Source organism: Xiphophorus maculatus, chromosome 8 (genome assembly GCF_002775205.1).
Source record: "Xiphophorus maculatus strain JP 163 A chromosome 8, X_maculatus-5.0-male, whole genome shotgun sequence".
Taxonomy (NCBI): Eukaryota; Metazoa; Chordata; class Actinopteri; order Cyprinodontiformes; family Poeciliidae; genus Xiphophorus; species Xiphophorus maculatus.
The window spans coordinates 22913366-22938113 of NC_036450.1; the positions used below are offsets into that span (position 1 = coordinate 22913366).

General features: G+C 39.8%; 3 protein-coding genes and 1 long non-coding RNA gene across 11 annotated transcripts in view; 1 reads left to right on the forward strand and 3 right to left on the reverse strand.

Annotated features, from left to right (window-relative positions):
• The window catches only part of c8h2orf42 (chromosome 8 C2orf42 homolog), a 69092-nt gene extending 61206 nt beyond the window's left edge, over positions 1–7886 (reverse strand). For 2 of the 6 annotated variants that reach the window (XR_002753171.1, XR_002753172.1), the window contains exons 1-5: positions 7799–7886; positions 5441–6483; positions 4203–4304; positions 3682–4053; positions 2305–2412 (exon numbers count right to left, since the gene is read on the reverse strand). Coding sequence is in view for 4 of the 6 variants with exons in the window: in XM_023338626.1 (XP_023194394.1) it covers positions 568–803; positions 940–1102; positions 2112–2212; positions 2305–2412; positions 3682–4053; positions 4203–4304; positions 5441–6446 (2088 nt within the window). In the remaining 2 variants the exon portion in view is untranslated. Of the gene's footprint in view, positions 1–436; positions 804–939; positions 1103–2111; positions 2213–2304; positions 2413–3681; positions 4054–4202; positions 4305–5440; positions 6484–7296 lie in introns of those variants that run through there. The other 4 variants (XM_014470034.2, XM_023338628.1, XM_023338626.1 and 1 more) reach the window with 4 other exon arrangements.
• Positions 5742–10282, forward strand: LOC111609533. The gene is made up of 3 exons (XR_002753173.1): positions 5742–5823; positions 7885–7981; positions 8085–10282. It is a non-coding gene; the product is annotated as an uncharacterized LOC111609533 (long non-coding RNA).
• On the reverse strand, positions 9942–20424 carry LOC102217604 (nucleolysin TIA-1-like). Of its 3 annotated transcripts, none has more exons than XM_023338630.1 (12): positions 20220–20424; positions 18606–18702; positions 18326–18424; positions 15212–15266; positions 14763–14850; positions 14197–14272; positions 13996–14101; positions 13743–13838; positions 13576–13660; positions 12794–12935; positions 12545–12693; positions 9942–11715 (listed from the first exon to the last, which is right to left on the reverse strand). In XM_023338630.1, exons 1-12 carry the CDS (start codon positions 20243–20245, stop codon positions 11577–11579), a joined length of 1158 nt encoding a protein of 385 aa, XP_023194398.1. In that variant the 5' UTR covers positions 20246–20424; the 3' UTR covers positions 9942–11576. The 3 variants fall into 3 exon arrangements, with proteins under 3 accessions (XP_023194398.1, XP_005802493.1, XP_005802495.2); XM_005802436.3 differs by having other exon boundaries at positions 12545–12690; positions 13743–13841; XM_005802438.3 differs by having other exon boundaries at positions 13743–13841.
• A 353-nt stretch (positions 20425–20777) lies between these two features.
• Positions 20778–24037, reverse strand: dtwd2 (DTW domain containing 2). Its single transcript, XM_005802471.3, has 6 exons — positions 23638–24037; positions 23281–23371; positions 22641–22735; positions 22354–22552; positions 21551–21679; positions 20778–21440 (listed from the first exon to the last, which is right to left on the reverse strand). The coding sequence occupies exons 1-6, from the start codon at positions 23799–23801 to the stop codon at positions 21261–21263; spliced, it is 858 nt and encodes a 285-aa protein (XP_005802528.1). The 5' UTR covers positions 23802–24037; the 3' UTR covers positions 20778–21260.
• Between the last annotated feature and the right edge of the window lie 711 nt (positions 24038–24748).

Sequence of the window (24748 nt, forward strand, 5' to 3'; positions counted from 1 at the left end):
TCACTGTGTATAAATATGTAGCTAATCAGATGTTTGTTTTTTTTTTACTTTTCTTTATTTATCCATTTTATGATTTATTTGAAATATTTTATGTTAATGAATATTTATTCAGCACTTTGTCATTTTTGCAGATTTTGTTTTTAAAATGAAACATGTTTTGGCAGACACATATAATGAAAATAAAACATTTTATATCAAATCAAATTAAAATGTTATTTAGATTAATAAACGCACTATTGTGTTATAAAATGCTAAATTAAACAATAAACTTTCCAAATTTTAAATAGTAGTAGTAGCCTATGCAATTATGCTGTTACTATACAAACCATGAAACAATGAAACGACTCAGCTTTACTTTTTTTCGTTAGTAAATGTATGTTGCATTTGTGAAAGAAGGAATTCTCAACGCTGGATAAAGAAGTAAAACCAGGAACCATAACCTGCTTGGCAGTTTATTCTCCATACTTTGCATATATCAATACTAGGAAACGGATTTATGTGGAGGTCGCACGTTCCAGTTCTCGGCATGCGATTGCTACGGTTACAGTGGAAGGAAGATGGCGGCCGTTATACAACCACCTGAAGAACGTCGACACTCTTCGGGACTTTGGGCTGAGAGCCGTCCGACTTTCTGCGAGCTTTTTTCTCCGCCCCGCCCGCTTTCTCCTGGCACTCCGACTGGCCGCTCTGCTGGTGGCCGAATTCAAAGCTGATCCTGAGCTCTCCCATCTGACAGCGAGGCAGAACGTCGGGGATCCACTCGATCACGAAGGGGCTGGACTCCTGGTCCCCAGAACTCGGCCCTGTCGGGGAGCAAAACAAGCAAAGTAAAAAAAATTTTTATAAAAAAAAAAAAAAAATAGCAGAGCTACAACTTTTTTCTGTCAGGGGTTTTACAATAAAATGTAAAATCATTTTAAAAAAGGGAAACTGACGTACCGACTTTGAGGAAAGTGCGGTGCTCCATTGGTCGTATGGTCGGCGGACGCTCCGTCCTGTATCCGTGTAATGATTCTGGCTCAGGCGGCAGCTCAGGGAGGTGAAAGCGAGAGTAGGAGCCGTCCAGATTCCTTACAAAACTCTGAGTGACCTCCAGTGGCAGCTGGTGGTCCAAGTATTTGATCACAAAACCCAACAGACAGGTTGCACGTTATTGTTCACGTTCGGAAATTTCATCCATGCACACAACGCTGGAGGGCAAAAACACGATCCCTTTACATGCCGTCCAGTGGAACAACTCTGTTAGCGAAATGAAATCTGGAGATGCAAGGCTTATTAATTTACCCCTGTGCGCCACAACAAGGGGGAAAATAACGCAGAAAAACCATTGAAGAAAAACTCAAAACCACTCCTGTTATTTTTTCTCGCTCCCTATGTCGGCTACGATACACCCGTTGCCAGAGCAACTGACCAACAGCTTACGTTCAGGGGTATCAGGATTCAACTCCAAAAGGACAAACATTAACCCACATAAAGAACAGAACATTCAGTCGGTTACAATATTATGTCTTCAGGCTTGATTTCTATTTTGCGATTATTATTAATAGCAAAAATATTGTTGATCACCTGATCAGCTCAGTTAAACACCTGCTCTACTGATGATTTGTCAGAGAGTTGCTGTGTGGGTCGCCTGTTGTTTTCTAACTGAACTGAAACGCACCGAATTCTGCAGCACATCTGCATGTTGTGGTTGTCATAGTCAAGCTAGCGTAACTGATTTACTTTCTTCTCCCTCGCTTTTTAAAAAAAATGAAAACGTTTTACTGACCTTGTTGTATAGTTGTCATAGTGTTGACAATTAATAGCAAAGCACTGTGTTCCTTTTTATTTTCTATATCTTGCATTTAGGATTTAGCGCATTATATTGACAGCTAAAACCAGGGAGCTGGGGAAGGGATCTTGCACTTTTTATGTCACATTGCAATGTGTCTATAGCCTGGTCAAAACCAGCTCCAACACTTTGCCGCAAGGATGGGGCTTTGAAATCTGATTTTATTCTTCAAGCCGCAAAAACTCAACCTATAATGCTTGAGGCAAAATGTTTGCGATAACATAATATATTATCTGTTCCAGAAAGAGCTTATCTCCTTCCTGAGCCTCGGGATTTTTACCTCCGGAGTGTCGAAAATGTGTTTGACGTGCAGCAGATTGGTGAAGTGCCAGGTGTACTTGGAGAAAGAGCCCAGAGGAAGTCCGTCGTTCCTCACAAACGCTTATATCAGAAACGGAAGAAATGTGTTCACACAAGTTGAGCTTTTCTCAAATCTGAAGAGTGTTGTTGGCATTTTTTGCTCAAACACTGACCTGTTGTGAGGTTGGGCAGTCTTCTCTTCTTAGATCCCAGCGACAGACGCTGCTGGAGGGCGTTGAAGAACTCCTGGGGGATGTGGTAGACCAACGGCTGGGGTTTCCCTGACAGCGAGAAACAAAATTAACGTTTAAAGTGATAAGCTAAAACCAAAAGTTTTGAAAACGTGTAAGCTTTCACTTTGTTTACTCCAAATAGATCATTTTGGCGCTATAGGTAAATTCTAGGCAGTAAAAATCCAACTTTCAGAAAAAAATATTTCTCTGTCGTAAGAAAAACAGCTTAAATTGCCTGTAGACTGCTTGCTTGCACTGCCCTCTAGTGGATAAAAGCGTGAACTACATAGGACTAAACCGGCAATGTAGATGTAAAGGAGAAACAAGTGAACAGTTATTTTCATACAATTTTGACATTGATGCCATGAATTATTGTTGATCGTGTTTATTTACTGTTAATTTTCAATGCCTCAATGATCAGTGAGATTTTATGTGACAGATCAGTTCTGAGACAACATTATGACAAAGAAGGAAAACAACATGTTTTTAACAGAGCTGAAAAATGATCTCAAATCAAATTTGGTGCAGGTTTACTTCAGAAGTCAGCTAACTAGTAAATCCAGCTGAATCCAGATGTTGTGTTATCTGTTAGAGAGCATTAGGGAACAAGCAGCACAGTGAAGGCTGCACATGTATCCCAAAATACATAACATAGACCGTTCACTGTTCAGACTACTAATTGTAAAAAGTATAAAAAACATGAAGAATCTTCATTCTACTTCACAATCATACTTCTTCTTTCTGTTGGCCAATCACACGACCTCTAATGAATAGGTTGAAGTTCATGGTTGTAAAGGTCAAACTTGACCAAATTCAATACACAGTCCTCCAACTAGGGGTGTGGGCTTAAAGTTTGATCACAATATCTTTTGGTACTAATGTGATAACAATTAAAGTGACAATATAAACTTTTTATCGCTTATTTTTAGATAACTGTATGGTTTTGACTTTATGACATAGAAAACACTGCCCACATATAACAAATATAAATTCTGCTCTTGAAAAAAACTGTAATGTGCTTCTTTAGGACAACAGTCACAGAAAGAAGTTTGATTTGTTTTTTGATCACTACAGTAACTGGATTTAATCATATTCTCAACCGTACTGATATTTATTGAGAATCCCAATGAAAAACAGTGGAGAAAATAGTCAAATTTACAACACGGACTGTTTGTGGTTTTTTTTTTTTTTTACCGGAACGTATCTTGACAATGATAACTCAAAATTCTTATCACGATAAATGATAAGCGATACGATAACTAGCTCCAACGTTCAGCTGGGTCACTAAATGTGAAAGAACTTTTATGCTAAGGTTACCGTCAAACTGGTAATGCATCGTCTGATGGATCCTCTCGGTCACGCTGGCTAGCCACTGCTGGAAGCCCATCGTCACTGTGAGCTCGTCCACAACCTGAGCGCTGCCTGAGGAGAACCCCACACAGTTCACTGGAAACGTTTCATCAGCTTCCGGTCGACCGTCACATGTGCAACACAGTCTCTCCGGACGAGCGGAGAGAATTAAAGAGATGAACGGCAAAGAGTAAGACGAAGACAGGCAGCAAAAGAAAGGGGAAAAGAAGAAAGGCTCAGAGGTGAGCCAGGCAGCACCTGCAGCCTTCAGGCCACCAGCAGTTTTCCTCTGACCGGCTTTCCTCAGAGCGGAGGCCGGGGCGCCTTCTTTCCCCGCCGCTGGGAGGAGCGTCGCAGTGATGGAGGTAAAGAAAACAGGTGGAGGAATACAGAAAGAGAAGGCAGCACAGTGGGGAAGGTTCAGACCGACGTTAATAAGGGAGAGCGAAGCGTTTTGTGCGAGATCAGGAAGCGTGCGGAGCGGCTACCGGAGGCAGGCTCGTCCAGACGCTGCTTCTTCACTTTGTGGGGGGAGCTGTTGGGTTGGGCCTGCGGCGCGGGTTTATCACCGGCAGCGTTCTGCTGCACGACTGAGGAGGAAACACAAAACACTTTGAAAATCGGCTGGAATTTTATCTCTGGCTCTTTTGAAATCTTTACATTACAACAGCACCGAAGCCTTTCGCAATAACCAGTTCATTGAATAATAAATTAAAATGAGGTCAATATTTTCCACTCTGATGAATAAAATGTCTTAAAGGGAAATTTTGCTTAAAGACGTCATATTCTATTTAATTTATGGTTTTTATTTCCCTTTTATTGATTTTTTTTTTTGTTATTTAAAATATCTTCCAGTTCCAGTGTTAAATATTCCTTACAAAATCAAAGTTTATTGATCTTTGAGAGAGCAAACTTGCATTATTATGCCAGTATCAATGTATTTCTTGAAAATGGTCTCAAAGAACACAATATCACCGTGTATCGCAATACTTTCTGGGACAAAACGTATGTTTTGAGTTGTGTGTTATTTTTATTTTTGTTTTGGTTGTCATGTTTTATTCTGGATATTTAAAATGTCTTCCAGTGCCAATGTGGGATGATCTGTACAAAAGCAAACTTTATTAGTTTTTGAAAAGGCAAATATGCATTATTATGCCATTATCAATATATTACTTGAAAATCGTCTCAAATCGACCGTGTTATTGTTTATCGCAATAATTTCTGGGGGAATTTATAGTCCAGCAAAAGTTGTCATAGTGACAGTATTAATCGCAATTAATCAGCTCTGACTTGAAACATGTGACACTCAGATTATTGATATGATGCTTATCGGATCAACACTAAATATGGATTTACATTTATACATCTCTGATCATTTTATTCTGTTTGTAAAAGTATAGAATGAGAATTTTGAGTCATTTGTATGATATTATGGCTAAAAAAAGGTCCAGTTTTGAACCCCACACAGGTCTGTAGAAAACGCTAAGAAGGTTCCAATGCCACAAATCCAGCAGACCCTGTTTATTTGTTCTGAGCATCTAAATGTGGTCTCTGCAACAGAGCAAGTTTGAGATGTGGCGATTAAAAGATGAAATGTACGATTTTACATAAATTACTGAAGAATCCTATTTATTCTGTAGAATTTTAGGTAACAATAAGGAAATAAAATATGCAAACACTTTCAAAACAAGCCACAAAGTTTTCTTCTCTCCATACTTATCCTGACCTGAAGAATGGTTGACGAAAGCCGCAAACTCTGCGGCCAGCTTCTCGTTGCTCGAGAAGGCGCACACGCAGGCGTAGAAGTGAAGGCAGGGCTGGGAGGCGGCCGGGAGAGAGCCAGCTCCGTCCGCGCCATGTTTCATCCTTCCCGCGCTGAGCTGGCAGCTGCAGTGAAACGCGCTCCTGTTGTTCTTCTGCGTTTCCACCTGGGCCACGGTCAGGTGCAGCAGGCCCAGCGGATGCTGCGAGTCCGTGTGGCACTTCACCACCAGGGTGTCTTTAGAAACCCGCTGCACCAGAGGCCCCGGGGACTCCGTGGCCAGCCGCCAGAGCTCCTCCCTGGCCTGGACGGAAGCCTGTAAGGCCTCCAGGACGGAGCTCTTGAAGGTGAGCGGCGTGGCGCGGCTCCGGCAGTCTATGGCCTGCTTGATGTGGACGCAGAGGCTGTCGGAGGACGGCTCCGTCGTCGCCGAGTTTGGCTCGCGCTTGCTTGACCTCTCGCCCTGCCTGCACGAGGGCAGGAAGCAGCGGCCCAGGTTGATGCGCGTGAGCAGGGTGGCTCCATCCCCTGTCGCTATGGCCGTGTCCGTGGGAACCAGCTCCACGAAGCCCCACTGCGTGGTTCCTCTTCCTCTGTGGCACACCGAAAACACCTGGGCGCCTCCGCCTCCTGCTTCCTGCTCCTTCCCGAAACTCTCCTCCTCGCTGTCGGTTATCACCCTCACCACCTCCACCGCGCCTTTCTTGCTGCTTTTACAGCCCGCCGAGGCGTCTCTGAGGGTCACGCCGCAGGCTTTGTTCTTGCAGCTGAGCCCACGGGTGCCGTTGTAGACCCCGCATTGAGGGCACTTGCGGATGCCCCGCAGGGTGGCCCTACCCAGGTTGGAGAGAAAGGCGGGAGTTGTGGCCGTGGACCTCCTGCTTTCTCGCTGCTTTGCAGCTAAGCTGGACCGGGTGGCGGGAGTCTGAGGGGAGGCCGATGAGGGGGTCACGATAACTTCACTGTCCATTTCAAGGGTTTAGAATGAAGACTTCCGGTAACCAAGCCTCGAAAAAGCGAGAAAAAAAAACTCTCTTCAAATATTGAGAAAATAATTAAATAGGACTATAATGTTATATTAGCCGGTTCCACTTTAAAGCTACAAGCCAAACTACAAGTGTCCCAATACAAATTTTTCACTTCCGATATGATACTGATATTGCAGCTTTGAGTCATGGCCAATACCGATATGGATATCAGGACGTATCATGCGCACATTTATTACTTATTTGGTAGTGTGGAATGTTACAAAAGGCTTGATCTAGTGATAATACCCAGGGAACAATACTCAACAATTGCTATGAGAACAACTGCCCACTTTATTGTTAAGCAATGGGTCTGCGTGTGGAACATAAGAGCTGCTGAATAGAAATGCTGGAGCAGAGTGCGTCTATCAGAGATTTTAGATGTAGGTCGATATAATCCAATACAAATTTTTTGGTTGGTATTGGACCAATTTCCAATATCAATATCAGATGAGGACCTCCCCTAAACCAAACATTTTTCTAAAATCAAACCCACCTTAGCTAGTTTGTCACCTCAAAAACAAAATGTTCCACATTATTTTGCTGCAAAGCTGTATTTGATCAGCGATTAGTTAGGTGCACAAATAAAAAAATAAGCTCAAACATATTTGATTTAATTCTGGCCCTAATTTTATGCTACAATAATGAAATCCCTCTTCATCCTCAGCTTTCTAGCAGAACGTTTTGGGACAAAACTGACATTGCGAACGGTCCATGATTTCATCCATTTTGAAAGCTCCATCTGAAGATAAAGCAACCAAGAAGAGCGATTCTAGTCTTCTTTGCCAAACTTACCTTTTATCATAGTTTGGTGTCAAGGTGGAGCATAAAAAGTTTAACTTCTTGCATCTCAAGAGCTTTTGAATCTATATAAAAATGTAGCAAAAATCTCCTCTGCCATAGTATTCACCAATTCAAGTTGATTCCATTCGAGTACCTCTTGTGATGTCATCAAGCATGACAGAGAAAAGTTTTAATCTTAACTGTTCCTTTTAAAAACTTAGTACCATCAACAAATCATTCAATGGCGATACATAATTCATTGTCCAGCTGCGTTTTTTCTGGGGCTCTGAGAGTTAGTGGGGGGGTAAAAAACCCATACAACCACTGCATGCCATCTTTAATACTAAACGTAATAAAATAGCACTGCCTCAATGATCTCACATCAGTTCAAATGTTTCCAAGTGCTTCAAATGTAACAAGCATGTGCATAATTGCTACACAGAGCCTTTTGTAACCATACAGTCCATCTAGCCTATTTCTCTATGAATATTTTTAAAACAAATGCTCGAACTACCTCTAATCCGCCTCTGTTTGGTCAAATTCTGCTTCACTCTGGCCTCCTAAACCGTCTCGACCGTCGCCATTCCTCCTTACATCCAGATACCCGCATTGCGCCTGTAACGGACCTCCCCATTGGCTGGCGGACATCACGTGGAGGACAGACAGAGGACGTGCGCTTCGGAAGCGAGGAATCACGGTATCTGTAGTTGATTTTCAACCGCGAGCAGGATAGCCGAGCTCCCGGACCTTGTGCGTTTTTCTTTTGACTAATATTCTGTTTTGTTATACGTTTTTTAAAGTCACGTCCATAGACGGCTTCCAACTTTCTTCATGAGTCGAAGAAAGAAGAGAAAATGCTGAAACCTACCCTGCAGTATGAAAATGGTAGTAAACATTCAACTTTTATCCTACCTGATCACATAACACAGTTTTATTTATTTAGTATCTCTAATGACTAATATTGTATTCTGAAATGAGCTGGTCCAATATTTAGTAAGACATTTTCTGTATTAAAAATGTAAATTATTCTGCCCATGCAATCACTCCTCTGACAATTAACATACGGTATTAACCTGGTTGTAGATTTTTTTTTTTTTTTTGGACAGAACATTTAAAAGCTTATTCTATGGTCACTTACTAAACAAAATTAAGCCAAATTGGGGAGGGGGGGGAAAATCAGCTAGGGGTCGTCAAGCTAATGCTATTGATTAACTGATCACCAGCTACGGTAATCAAGTCATTTAAAGTATGTTTTTCACTTGGCTAACAAAAACGGAGATTTTTTATTTTTTATTTTTTAGCAAGGACCTTAAATAACCAGTGGTTACTGTTATGTACGGTCAAATTTCTAAACCCCTAATGCCACAAATCTAAAGGATGAAAAATTGACTGCTGGAAAACATTTGAGACACCCCAGCAAATTAATCATAAGGCCAAATAGTGAATTAGTCAGGAAACTTACAAAACCCAAGAGCACCGTCTCAGACACCATAGGCCTCACTTACCAGGAGAAAACCTCCCCTCTGAGAAAAACAGACTTAAATGCCTTTAGTTTGCAAAATCACATGTGATGGAACCAAGACACTTCTTGAACATTGTGATTTGTACACATGAGGCTAGAGAAGTTTGGTGAAACGGCATATCGTCACAAACATCTCAAATCGGCTGTCAGGCATGGAGGTGGGGGTGTGATGGTCTGGGCTTGTTTAGCAGTCACATACAGTCACTGTGGGCCATTTATTCTGCTGTATAATGAAATATCTTAGAATCTGTTGACAGCTGAAAGTGGGCCAGAACTGGATACAGCAGAACAAAGAAAATTGGGGAGAAAATATGACTTTAAGACTCAGTCAAACAAAATGAGCTAAAACTATTTCTGACGTAGGTTTTTAAACAGAATGAATCATATGGTGTGAAAAAAGCATCCTTTGATTCAGAATAATCATCTTAAAGCACTTTGACTAAAATTCCAGAGACCAAAGCCTACCTCTGAACAGTTTCTGCTTCTTCACTCCAAAAAACCCTTTAAACAATCAAACAAAAATCTCGTTTTTTTATGAGATGAGGAGAGTTCACCAAAACAGCTCAGGGCACCAAGAAGATCTGCAACAGCTGTCACTATATGATGAAGTTTCCATTTAAGTCTGGAAAACTTTTCAGTGGCCACTTAAACCGCTATAAGCCTAAAAAAAATAAAAATAAAACAGTACATCTGACGATTCAACCCTCAATTGTACAGTTAAAAAACATTTTTCAAGCATCGTTTTCAGGGAAACTAGCGACAAACTACAAACAACCGCTCGAGTTCATCAAGTTGTTTCCAAAGATGAGAAGTAAACGGTGTAAATGTGAGCTGTTATAAACACCAGCTTGTTTTTTTTAATGGGACAAAGCAAAAACACAAACCATGTCACTGATGTATGAACAGAACTCGTCTTCTCAAAAACGTAGGCTGAAAACATTCATAGGCACTGCCTACTCTCTTACTTTTATCAATTTTTTTTGGTCAAATTAAAAGTAACTTAACTTGATAAGGCAACAAAAATGGATTTTCCAACTCTACGGACACAACTGTAGACAAGCTGCGAAAGTCTTGAGCGCTAGAAGTAGGTTTCGGAATCTATAAAAACAATCACTACAATGGTGTAAAACAATAATTTAAATTATAAAGTTGTTTTTTGTTTTTTTTTATTTCTTTAAGTTTAATCTAAAGACTTCCGCATTACATAGCAATGCCACTTGTCCTCCAATCTGCTGGACGAGTGAAATGTTGCTCTGCTCCTACCAGCACTGGACAGAGGTGCTACCTTCAAACGGGCGCCGGGATCGGTTTCCCCCAACCAGGAGCAAGCACGCATTCTCATTGAACATGTCTTTATACAGCTTTAGTACAATTAAACAGACTGTTTGGCTATTTACATGTAACAGGCTTCCAAATAAAAACCGCAGAAAAAGTGGAATGCAAAAAAAAAAAAAAAGAAAGAAAGAAAATTTAGAGTACTTCAAATTTTGTGGAAGGATAACCAAGTTTTGTGCAATCTTTGTCTGCCTGTACGCAAGATAAGAGTGGCAGTAATCCCTGCAATTGCTTAGAGATATATACGAATTAAAAAAATAATAATAAATCGGCTCGACAGCCGCTTAATGATGTCCAAACGTAAGAAGGATCTCGCGTGTACATGATTTGATGGCGTCGCCTCAACGTTTCCTCAGTCCTGAAACGAAACACAAAAGGCGAAAGCTCTTTATACAATGTCAGCATTTAACGTTGCCCGGAAATAAAAAATAAAATAAAAAATCTTTCTCAAGCAGTTTTGTAGCAAACCACTCCTCCGTCACAATAATAATAAAAAAAAAAGATACAATGGCATAGACCCTTCTGGGTTTTCGGGGGGTTGGGGGGTAGATGACAGCGATGTAGTCTTGGTGAGTAAAAGCATCAGTTCATGCACACACACACACACACACACACACACACTTCTTTATCCACAGATGAGTTCCTCTCTCTGTTCCGTCTGTTTAGGTCCGGTCCAGCTCCGGTCCAGGACATGGCATGAAGAAGCTCTGGCGTTTGTTTTGCAACTTTTTGTTGTGACCAGTTTCCTTCCCAACCTGCTGACCTCCACGGTTCATTAGGATAAACTAGAGCACACCCTGAGAACTCACTCGGGACTGCTGCGTCACTACGGCAACGAGCGGACAGTGGGTTTAGGTCGGCGGCGCTTTAACGGAGAGAAAAAGGAACAGCTCTTTGTCGGTATGTGGAGCGGCTGATACTGTAGGTTACCGAGCGCCGCGCTGCCTTCCCCTCTATGAATGATTGTTAAATAGTGATATAAAATTCTGCCCTTGATTTTTGGCTTTCAGGGGCTGAGGACATAGAAAGGTTTGCTTTAATTCATGTAACACTTGTTTTCTTTCAACTAAACTCTCTCTGCTAGAAATATAATAAACAGATAAATGTTAAGTTTGCATTTGGCCATGAACACACCAAACAATAAAAACCGGAGGGGCAGAGGGGGGTCCAGGAATGCAATGTGCATTAGCGGTGGCTTTATCAGTGTTTAATGTGTATATAGTCATGTTTCAACCTAATGATTTGGGCAGAGGGTGAGGCTTTGGGCTGGTTTAAAAAAAAAGAAGAAAAAAAAAGAAAATGGCAGACCAGCTTCACTAGGAGTAATTTTTGTGGTGCGACAGTCAGAGAATGTCTGGTGCGCTCCTTCCTTCCCCCAGCAGAGTGTAATCCTGGTGTCCTTGGCCGCTAAGAGAGGAGGTGGGAGGGTCTGTGATCAGTGGGTGGGGTATCCAGTGGTGCTCATGCCTGCCTGGTTGGTTAGCATTGTCCCGTTGACTCCCTGCCCAGGCTCCACCATGCCCCCGTTGCTCACGGCGCCCAAGCCCGTCCATCCAGCTCCAGCATGTAAATGACTAAAACAGGACACAAAAATTATAAACGGGGGTTGAACGTTTTTACTAGAAATAAACCAAAAGTCACAGAAATGTGGGTTTCCTTCCGCAGAGCAACGCAGTGTTGCAGCACAACAGACTGAAAACACTCTGGCACTTTAGAGGCATAAAAACTAGGGATCAAACACACATTAAGTGTTAATTATGGACAAGAAAGCCAATCTGATGCTTTTATTTTGGAGGAAACGTCTATCCTTTTCTTTGACAGAAAAGCACACCAAAAACAACAACAAAAACTGTAAAATCCAAAGTTTTTATTGGTAACTTTTAGAGGGCAACTAATAAGTTAAAAGCCTTAATAGTTGCCCTCTCTCTCTGTAAGCTGTGAGGCTAAGAGGTCGAGCCAAGTTAGCTGGAATCTCTCCTTGGTAAAATTAGCAGCGCCCGAACTTGGAGTACGCCCAGACATTCTTCATTACAGTACTGGAGTATCACAAGGTGCTACGTCTTCAAAAAGCCACAGCAGAACAAGACGTAGGTGGCTTCTGTTTTTTTAAATTTTTTACATAACCACTGTCACTTTAAGGAGTCTAAACTAATAGACTTTTGCAGTGAATTTCATGGTTAAACAAATTAAGTAACTAAGTAAGTAAACTATATTTAGATAGCACTTTTTGCAGGTGGAAAACCACAAAGTGCTTTGCCAAATACAAGACATAAAACCACACAAGATCAAACAGAATACATGTGGCATAAAACAGGAGCAATGTGTTTTCAGCTGCTTTTTAAAGGCAGTCAGTGTAGCTTCTTCTGAGCGGGTTATTTTGATCGTCAAAATGCTTCCACTCACTTGTAGCCCTGCTGATCCCAGGCCTGTCCGTAGACGCCGTAGCTTGGCACCTGCCATCCGTTGGGCACGTACTGACTGATCTGTTGCGTGTTGCTGTACCACTGGCCCCACTGGTTGTAGGGCTGGGCTGCAAAGCTCAGTGTGTTCTGCTGAAATACAGATAGATTGTTTGAGGAGAAAAATAAAATCAAAACTAACAGAAGTTGTGTTGTCTTTTTTTTTTAAAGAGAAAATAAAGACTGGTCCTACCTGTGCCATCTGTACCTGCTGTATGGGGCCCTGTACAATGTCTGCTGTTTCTTTCCCCCAGTAGCACTTTACAATGTTGCCCTCTATGGAGGTACCGTTTACAGAAACTATGGCATGAGCTGCGGCCTCGTGGGAGTTAAACCTGTGCAGAGAAAAGAACTGAGACATGATGTACTACCTGATATGAAGTTATCCTGTAAAGTTCATCTGACAAGGTGATCATCCTCTGCCTAAGACAGGTGCATCTAAAATTAGGGATACACCGATCCACTTTTTTCACTTCCGATACCGATATCTGAGGTTTTGTATCGCCTGATACAGATCCGATACAGAAAAACAGACATAAATGTACTGAATTAAAACTTGATTTGATAACTCTGCACCAGTATAGCACACTTAAATACACTATTAGCTACACAAGCTTCGTAAAAACAGCTTTCATTTGTTCAGTCGGTGAAATTCGGGTTATAACAGTCAGTGTAAAATAAAGAAAGAAACCGACAAAAACAATAAGTTGACTGCTTGGTCAAACAGGTAAAAACAAAGTGGATCAAACCTTCTTTCAAATTGTTCAGAAACAGGAATTAGGAATCCTGCATATAATGTAAAATAAATAAAGAATTAAGTCGCTCAGAGCACAAAGCAAAGAATTCGACTACATAGATCTGCCCTTAGCTATCAAGCATATTGTTTTGGACACGTGATCTGATTTTTCTTAAATATCGGGACTGATACAGATATTAATATCGGATCGGTTCTTCTCTATTTAAAAATCAGTTTACCTCACAAAGGAGTAGCCTTTTTCTGGGAAAACACGGATCTCCATTATTTGGCCAAAAGGTGAGAAGGTCTGTCTCATTATTTGCTCTGTGAAATAAAATTAAATAAAATAAAGTTTTTAAATTGTGCTTCCAAGACTTCACCATGGTGTCATTAAACAGCTGCTCACCTGTGAGACCTTGTGTGACTCCTCCACAGTAGACTGTGCAGTTACTGAGGCTGGACTGATTTAAGACCTCATCGAAAGAGAGCTGTTTGGTGCTGGCTGCTAAAACATAAATTTAAAAAATGGAGGAAAACATGACAAATACGAAACACTAAGTATTTGTTTTACGAAATACAAATACTAAGCTAGAAAATAAAGACCAACGAAAATGCAGCGGCGTCTTATTTAAATCTTATTTGAATCGCCGCAAACTTACTTTCATTTGTCGTTTTAGGAGCCGGCTTCCTCGTGGCCCAGTTGGTCCTTATCTGCCGTCCTCCTAGCCACTGGCCCCCCATTTGCTGGATGGCGTTCTCTGCATCCTAAACACGCAAAGAGAGTTTAAAAAAAGAAACACTGATCGCACATTACAGTTGGAACTCAGAGCCAGCAGACAGATCAGTGAAGACACACTCACCCATTTGTTGAAGAAGGAGACAAAACCATAGCCTTTAGATTTACCTGTGGCCATGTCTTTCACAACGCGACAGTCCCTGCATGTAAACACATTCACACACAGCTTGATGAAACAGTTCAATAATAATAATAATAATGTGCGTTTTACATTAGAAGATGTTCAGAGGCGTTAGGAAGTGCTGATAGATTGAAAATGGAGCAGATGAGCATGTTATTTAATCAAATTAAGATGGAGCTGAAATTCAAATTCAAAAATACAGTAAGTGCTGACTGAAACTTGAGGCAGTAAACACAATTTACAATTTTGCTTTCATTTTAATTGGGGTCACAAACTGGACTCAAGATATTTTCCCCATCGATCCCATTCTCAGATCAGTACCAATCTTCAGTTTAACATCTCTGAAAGAAAAACAGCCTTCTTTCAAAACTTGTGGCTCTTCTATTGTTTCTGATAGTTTCTCTGTTCCTTTTGATTCGATCAAAATTACTGAGCACTTTGTGAGCGTGTGCAGCAGAAATATTTTGAGGGGAAGAGCGTCGGACGTGCAGTGCTGAGGAGAAACTTACGATATTTTTCCAAAAGGAGCAAAAGCTGCTTTTATGTCATCTGTGGTGATTTCTGGACTAAGGTCTCCAACAAAAACATGGAAGTGGCCTGGAAACATAAGAAAAGCACAGATTTTTAGAAAATAAAACTGAACATTGTAAAAAATACTTATTGGAATACGGCCTAGAATATAAAAATATTTAAGTTAACATCTCACATATGAACTACACAAATCTCTTGATAGAAAAATTCAACTTTAAACAGCACCATGTATAGTGTTTTGTAAAAAGAAGCATAGCCATTGAACCTTATGGAGTTTTGTCACCTTTTGCATAAAAACTGAAATTCTAGGTGTGTGTGTGTGTGTGTGTAAATCTATGTTTTTTTTCCCCCCAGATACACAAATGTATAATGTGTATATAATGTGTATAAATGATTAATTGCGAGCGTCGTCACATGAGTTACTTACTGCTTGTGTCTTTCTTCTGGCTCGTTGGGGTCGTGGCCCAGTTGACCTTCACCTCCTGCAAGAGACACAAGATGCAAAGAGCGGGGGAAGACGAAAACGTGAGACGAGAGGCGCGCTCCAAGAAGAAAAGAGGGTTGCTGTTCTCTGATTAGGGGGTGGGGGGAGTCACACAACCAGCTTTACTTTTGGTTTTATTTTGTGATTGAGAACTGTTGATAAGGTCGGCCTCAGAAAAGCCACAGAAATGCTTATAAAACCACCAACACAAACCAATTATCCATGGTTGTCTAATTTTACACATAGCCTGCATCAATTAAGACATTGCTATACAGTGGAGTACATAAAGGGATATTAAAGACTTGTTCAGGCTAGTAATTTGGAGTAAAACTGTAGGAAGTAAGGTCCAAATAACAAGGGACTTACAAACAAGTGATTTTTACGAACTTGTTATACTCCTCAAATGGTCCTTCAATACCTGTTGAGGATAAAATATTTTCAACTCAAAGTATTTTCCTTAAGAATTGCGCTTATGTGGATTCTACGTGGAATAAGGTTGCAAAGAACACACAGCATTAAAGATGTAAGGGGGGAGGGGGGAGGCACAGAAGAGCATCAATTAAAATCAGGTCAAAGAAAGTTACATGTCGCATAAGAACACACCAGGGCCACATTTAATTCAGTTAATCCAGAAACACAGACAGAATGGAGAATGAAGAGACAAAGAGGACTGTATTCATATTATATTCATTAATATGTTCCGTTGTACAAAAGCACAACACGTGTTAACGTAACCTTAATAGTACAAATGCAGAGAAATCAGCTGGTTACCGGGCGATCTTCAGTTTGATTAGCCCCGATCAGTGATTGGACGACTAAAAGCTCAATCAGTGAACATAGCAAGCTAAGCGCTACCAAGCTACTGCAAACACTCTTTGTGCCAACGCTATGACTGAGTGAAGAAGAAAAAAAATGTGAGATGCTATTTTAAAGAAAATGGTGGTTTCTGTTACATAGAGTCTGCAGTTGTGAATGAGAGAGCAAGACTTTAACCATTAAAGAAGGTACAAACGTTAAGAGTAAAGATCCACCTTTGCTGTAACATGTAAAAAATGGATTCGGGGATGTTTTGGAAATTTAAGGAGTTCAGAGAAAGATCTAAAATGCTTAAGATTGTTCAAGATTTTTAAAATTTAATCTCTGTAGTTGTGCTGCAGAGGGACATTATGACCACTTTACCTCACTTCTTCTTCTACTATTCTCCTATTTTGATTACTTGCTTTTATTTGAACTGTAAACTTTAAGTTTTCTCAGTTTTTTCTCTCTCCATAGATGTTAAATCTGGTCTGGCATTCTGTTTTGGCTGTGGTAACCTGCCAACAATAGATGTTCGCATCAAGCCGGTTCTGTTGGAGGTTTCCTCCTGTTAAATGGGAGTCTTTCCTCTCCACAGTCGCTACACGCTTGCTTTGCAGGAGAGATTACTGTAGTCAACGACAAAGATCGTCTGGCGTCGCTACACCAAGTCCAGGAAGAGCAAATGCTGGATTTAACTGGGGATTGAACTTTTTAAAACTAATATGAATAATAATAAGTTGAACTTGATGCATCGTTTGGTAGCTGGATCAATTGGAGTGTATTAGATTGAAGGTTTTTTTTTGTAAAGTTCCCTGAGGTGACATGTTGTGTATTAGTTATATATAAATAAACTGAACTGAAATTTGTAAATCATTTTACAAACAACCTTAACTCTGCTTAAGGAAGGATGGAAAATATTCTGAATGCTGTTATTGTACCTTGTACATTATAGTTGTTAAAGAGAAAATTGAATTGGGTAAAATTAGCACTGGTAGGTAAAAAAAAAAAAAAAAAAAACTAAAATTTGAAACATCTACATCACAAATAACTAAATAACTGAAATGAATATCAACCAATCATAAACCAGGCATTCAGGCTCACTATGTTGATAAGACAATTAGTGAAGCTTGTTGAATGGAGCTCATCAACGTTTCAGAAGGCGAACTGGTGCTACAGTAAAAAACAACAACAAATTCTTTATGGTATTTATATTTACAATTAACCAAGAGCATGAAATAATTACAAGCTATGAGTTTTTTTCATGTCAACATTTTGATCCACTGGCTAAATTTTTAGCCAACAGAAACCCTGACGATAGCTTTCAGCTCTGTCAAGCTTGGTAACGTAAAGCAAGTATTCATGTGACAAAGTCTTCCAACTATTTAACTTGAAACTCCTAAACAGAAGATAGGTGGGTGTTGACATGAGCAGAATGGACATTATTAAGTTTTATTACAGAGTTACAGAGGTGAGGTGTTGGGTTATAAAAGGTGAGAGGATGAAGTTGAGGAACAAAAGAGTAGTTCATTCTTAATTTGATTGTGAGAGGTTAAAAGTAACATTTCTGGTGATACTTAAAGATGCAAGCAGCAAGAATTCATTTGGAAGAAGATTAAGCCCAGAAAGCAAAATACATCAATCAATATATCAATGTTAGGATGGGAAAAGGATCAAAATCAGAAAGAAAACTGCCGAGAAACTAAAAAAAGAAAAATACTTTCGCATCAACATGCGATGCAAATGTAGGCTTTCCTATTTCTGACTTTTTTTTTTTCTTGACTTCTTTGTCTGCACACAGTCTGAATACTGTCCTGCAATAAGTTAGCTCCAATGAATTCTACATGATACACATTAAGACATTACAGTCTGCACTTTATCTGCAACATAAAATCACAAATATCAGAAGACTAGCTGATGGAAGTAAAAAAAAAAAAAGAAAATCACTGATGTGCATATTTTATATGAAAAAACAACAAAAACGGGAAAGTTCTCAACACAGAACTCAAAACATGACTAAAATTCTCTAAGCAATGCTTTCAAGATTTTTGAAACATTAGAAGAAATTATTAAAGTAGCACTCCCAACTGAGACATTTTGTACACAAGGGAATAAAATTTTAAAATAAAATTTAAGAAAATCAATAACATGAAGCAGAGCAGGAAAACAGGAAGTAAGCCGTATTTTAACGAGTTGTTTGTTTATAACCTTGCCCACCCGGCCTTGCCCTCGGCGGCTCGCTAAGGAGATTTGATAGCTTACCTTACCCAGTATTTTCCGACCATTCATGGCTGCGATTGTAGCAGTGGCGTGTCTATGCTCATAGAACTCCACAAAGCAGTATGGATCGTGACCTGCTGTCTGGAGTGGACAAAAGACACAGACTCAACAAATGTGCTCTGAATCAGACAATAAAAATGGGAGGCCACATAATTAGCGCTCCGCTGGAAAAAAAAAAAAGCGTAGCATCACAAACAGCAGATCGGGTCAGTCGAAGTAAATAACGCCACCAGCGAGACGAAATGCAACACAGTGAACTCACATCTACTATCATTTTGCAGCTTTTACAAGGCCCAATCTGGCTGAACAATTCCAAGATGAGGGCCTCTGTCACGTCCCTGGACAGGTTCCCCACATACCTGCACACGCAAACACAAACAGCACCAAGAGAACATGAGTGACTGTTCACGGTGATGGCAAACAGAGCCGTTGTAAGTGAGGTAGCAGGAAGCGCACACGCGTGTTTCGTCTGGAGCTAAATGTAGATGGAGAAGGATTGGAAAGACATAAGACACAAAAAGCTGTTTAAAAGAAACTTTATTTTGAAAATGAGCTTTTTCAGCCATTTAGCATCTTTTCGCTTTTTTTCCTTTTTATTGCAAACTTTTAAGGCTACATCCCTCCTTCAAGATGTTTTATTAAACCGGCGTTGGCGGTGAGCTGCTCTTAGCGATTACCAGGAAGGCTGAACATGTTACAGCCACGCTCTGGTTTGATTGTGTTGAGATTTTAATCTCCGTCCGACTTGGAACGCGCCGGACTTGGAAGATTTTCGGAAAAAGTTGAGGCGAGGATTTACAAGAGGAGTGGGGTAAAATGTTAAAAATGATGTTTTGGTCAGTTTATAAATTACACTATAGTGGTATAAATCCTCCCCTGCTAACACGCCTCAAGAATCTGTGTTCACTAAGAAACATAGGATAGAAAGTCTTGACCCACTTATTCCCATTGCATTATGTAGGAATTCAAAATTTCAATCTGCTGGCAGCAAGATCTTAACACCCAATAGGTAAGGGCATCTGAAAATCCTTGATAAATATTAAACCAATTCATTTTTAAGATATGGTGTTAAGTACATATATTCATATAAAATGCAGGAAAATTGTAAAATACGAAAATGCTTTCGGTGATGTAGTCATAAGACTTAGTTGATGCTAAAAGTAAAGAAATGTGATTTTAAAGAATAAATTCCAAATAAAACTACAATTCTTAGCTACCAAGAGGCAAAAAAAATGCTTATTTTTCCAATTAAAAAAATGAGTACACACACATATATATATATATATATATATATATATATATATATATCATCACCAAACAATTCAGAAAAAGACAAACTGCATTTAAGATTGCATGTCTAGGTGGTTTATTGTGTTGACTAGTGAATACTAAAGTAGCACAGGCATTAGGGATGATGTTATAAAACTGCTGGCCTGCACAATGACCAACAACATCAATGTACCGTTTGTTCGGGACTGAATGACACAAAATAGTACAGCTTAACGCACCTTCACTTACAACAGGATTTAACTAATGGTTTCCGTTGCAATTTTATTTTTTTCTCCAAAAGCGCAAAAGAAAAACGCGCTTCTATCGTACTCGAAGGAAGAAGCTTGATCCAATTGGTATTTTTAGGATTTTTCTGGAAGTAGCTAGCTTAGTTATGTGGCTAGCATTAAACGTTTCGACTACACCAATTGTAAACCTCTCGTAAAATATGCTACTGCCATTGAGATAATAGCTAGACAGTTCCCGTTTGTAAAACCAATTCTCGTTCAAAACCCGGTATTATGAGACGTTTCTATTTACATGTACCGCTCAATGTTGTGTGACGAACACAAGCGGCTAGCTAAGAGCAACGCAGTCAAACACTTACAGGGTTTTCGGCTGCTCGTCGTCCATTCTGTCTCACTTAGTGGCCGAAAACAAGTCGCGACCTTGTGAGCAAATCCACGACGGTCACAGTCAGCTGTCGGTGACACAGTCAGGATACTTTAATAGGAGATGTAGAGGGTTTTGACACCGTAGTTAGCTTCGGAGTGAACAATGGGCTGCCGACAAAGATGGCGGAGCGACCGGGGGCCGAGTCCAAACTCGCATGCGCGACAGTTGCAATATTTTAAAACATATTTTCATGTCACCAATACTTCGCAACATTTTGCATTTTCTATAGTAGAAAAAAATGTAACAACTAAAAGTGTAACAATTACACATTCATTGCCACATTTTATTTCCCGTTAGATTTCAGTTTGGAAAAAACAAAACAAAAACAAATGCAAAACATCACAATTATCCATCCTCCTTCTACATATGTTAAATACAAAACAACTTTTCCCATATCAACTGCAAAGTTAATATACACATGTACAGTGGATCGACGTTACATTTTATTAAAGTAAAGAAACTTCTTCTAAAATGAAAAACTGAAACAGCCTGAAAGGTCAAAGAGGCTTTATTTACAAGTAATCTATTTACATTTTCAGCCAGTAAACTGACCACTGAAAAGAAAAACAAATGTTTGTACAACTTTGGTAATTGTTGTATTTAAATACATTCCCTTGCAAAACCAATAAATGAATCAGCCCTTATATAGTAGAGACTACCATAATACACAACAACATTACATGGTTTGTATTAAACAATATTTTAATGTGGAACAATTTCTAGAAAAAGAAGAAAAAACACCTAAAAAACCTGATTTACTGGAGAACATGATTCTTTAAGTAGAACTTGAACAACAATGATATAAATTAAATCACCAACATGATACAAGTAGTCTAAAAATGCTTCTTCTTTTTTTCTAAATCCAGTATTTTGCACACCTGTACCCAGATGATGCAGTCCTACATTATTTAAACAAAATGTGTGCAAAGATATTTCACAGATCGCTCTCTGTGCTCAGTCGCCAGCCTCGCCCTCATCTTGGACAGACGCTGTGGTCCGTCATTAGCTTTTCCATCCTTTTGATCTTGCGCTTGTTTTTCGGCATGGGTTTGTCATACATGCCGTTTCGCAGCAGATGCTCTTTGCTGTGGTGAACCTGAGCGCCGTGCTGCAGCTGGAAGGAGCACAGGGCTTTCAGAGGCCTCAGTAATATCTGAGAATGAAAAGAAAATCGTTTTTTTCAATTAAACAAAGATTTAACAATGATTTTTTTTTTTTTTCAAAAGACAAAAGAAATATTAGCTAAATTATCAACTGACTCACCTCTTGGATCTCATCGTTCTGCTCTAGGACCGACAAGGCCACGGCGGCGCATTCCAATGTGGACAGACAGATGTTGGAGGGCTGAGTCCGGATCACGTACTGGCTCGACAGATTCCTATTAAGCTGGACCTGATAAATCAAAGCAGAAGGAATAGATGCCGTTGCTCATAGCCCTGTTGTAATACGAATTAAAAATACACTCCGTAATGAAATTCAATTACCTCTGCAAAGTAGTTTCACATTGTCTATTAATGCCAGCAAAATCAGATTTATAATTTATGATATGACCACTGACAGGACAGCCTGTTCTAAAAGCAATGCACTGTATTTTCTTTTTAAATCACCAACAAAAAAAACAACAAAAAGAAAAGATCAAACTTTTTCCATAAAATGAACAAACTGGCAAATGCTAATCAAGCTAGCATAATGCTGTTGGAAACTGTTTAAAATGTTAACTCTATAATCATATTTTGATTGTTTTGAAATTATTGTTGGTCTCTCTCTGTCTCGCACACACGCGCAAACACACTGTAATGTTTTTTCAAAGTTAGTTTTCATTTATATAGACACCTCTATCTTAGAACTAATTGATAGTTCTGTAAATTTTGGCTATTTTTGGAAATTGTTACATTTTAGAGTAAGATATTTGATAAAGCCGCTCAATTTATCCAGAGAGCACCCGTCTACCCACGTCTTACGTTGTTTGTCTTTTTTTCTTTCTTTGGATGGGCTGAAATGTCAACTTTGTTGTTTCTGCAAAAGCCAATGTACTTTCAAAACTGCATCAACAAAGTTGCACACACCTGTTTGGGCAGGTGGAACATGCTGTTTTTCAGGAACATGTTTTTAGCCTGGCTCCACGTGCCGTCTATAATGATCACATTGTGCTTCACGGCGGAGATCTCCAGGCGTTGCGCCAACTCCTCCAGGCTCTGGGATTTAGGTCCGGGGTACAGGATGAGCGTTCTGTCATCCCGACACACTGCGGCTAGCTCTGGATGCCTGAGTGCAGAACGATTAAGAAAACAAATGTGCAGAATTAAAATTTTTTCTGGGGAAGGTTTGGGCTAATACAATGCAGCCAACTTACTTTTCCTCATTAAACCGCCTTCCTACGATAACGTTGCATTTTCCCTGTGGCAAACAAGCAGAAAGAAGAGGCACAGTCCGAAGTACTCGGCTTTCCTGCGAGCAGAACGCAAAAATGGAAGACATCAGCGAGTCTGATATTACAATCTGGTACATTTTTTAAGAACAATAGAAAAACATGAAACATTTCAATAACCAAAAGATGTACCATGTCTTCAACTACAATACAAACTGGGTTTAAAGAGGTACACTTTTGCAGATCTTCACATTTTGTTACACTTCAAACATAATTTTCACTTTACCCATTCTGCTTTGCAAAGTCGCTCGAGCTAAAAGGAGAGCAGGTATGAACAGCGTGTCTCCGAGTCTTGCCGCAGATTCTTACTCGAAAAAATTTTGACTAGGCCATTCTCAGAATACATGCCCACAGAATAATGCTGCCATTACCAAGTAATGAGCAGCGTTTTGTTTTTTTTCACTACACACAGTTCATAATTCACCATTTTGCACTAATTTCTGTTAGTCCATCACTTAAAAAATATATTAATAACATCTATTTCAGAGAATTAGCCAATAAGAGATATTACCATGTAAAGCTTTTGACAGAACCAAAGATAAACACACTAGATCTAGTGGCTCACCTCTGCGGGATGCTGCACAACGTACAGACATGTGGACACCTCCAGTGGTTGTTGCGGGAGAAAGGGACAGAGACACACCTTCTGAGGGCGACTACAACATGGGAGGAAAGTTGAAGACGTGAAGCTCTGTTTTCCCAGTTATTTCCCCCGTCTAACGCCCCCATCTCTGTTTTCAGCTGGTCGTCAGCTTTTTCTGAAACGATATAAATCTGTTCCCTCATCAAAGCATGCCAGATACACAAAGTAATACAAGAGGAAGGCTATATATATATAATTTTTTTCGTACAGCTTCTCTTTCAGATGCTTGTTAACTGAAACTAGGCTAGCTAGCGTTAGCTTCGTTCTCATTCAGCTCACCGGCAGCGCAAACAGGTCGGTCTTCTTTCCTCAACTTCAACCGGGAGAGCAGCCAAGTCTCCGAAGGCGTCCACTAACTCGTCGTCTGCGTACGAAGCGTCACAGGCTGGAAGTCCGTTTTCCTCCAGGGTGACAGGAGAGCACACACAAGGACCATTGTCCATTGTGGTGTTAGCCACTAGCTAACCTCGATGTTGCGTTCACGTAACTCGGACATTTAATTTTCCTCCGTAAAATCTACTTTCTCTTGTAAAATGCGCCGGATTAAATTTATTGGATTTTAAATAAACACTTAATGTGGTTAAATTAAGAGGTTGTTTGTTCAAATTCGATGTTTACGGTATTTTTCTGTATTTTACTCTAATTGAGGAGCAAATATTCTAACGTGGCCGGAATGCACCACACGCGCTCCAGTGAAGGACAACAGCGTCAAACAAGAATTTCCGGTGTAGAAATTGATAAACTAGTAAGGTAGTGATTGCTATGGAGCTGGTTTTCTGCTACGTAATTGTGGTGAATCTAAAAATACATATAATGTCCAACAAGTCATTGTTTATACTGGGGATATTTTTGCTTGCCGGGAGGAGACACATTCTCTCGAGGGTAATTTTAATTCAAATTCAAAAATGCTTTTTTGATCCCAATCCCAAAGCGAAATAAAGTGACGAATTAAACTTATATTAAACTTTAAATTGCATTTAAGAGAGATTTATTTCACGGAGTAATAAAGTGCATTGAGATGGTTATGGTTATGATACCTAGATTTCCAAAATTAAATAAATTTTAATTCGAAAAGTGAATTTGGGATTATTGAGCACCAGTCCAGCCCTCATCTCCGATTGAAGCTCTGGAAATTTTATTTGGTCTCGTCTTTGGGATCTCTTTTCTTGTTTTCTGATTATTGGAGCTCTGAATTTTATTTAGGTGAATTTGAGTAATGGGGGCTTAATATAAATGCACACCAATTTTTAAAGAATTTTTCTTTGTAAACAACTTTTTCCTAAAACTTTTGAGAAATTTGACTGACTTTAAGCAGTCACTTATACTCAAAGACATTGAGTTTATGTGACTCAGCCATACCTGATTGATGCGGCACTTAATAAAAAAGTCA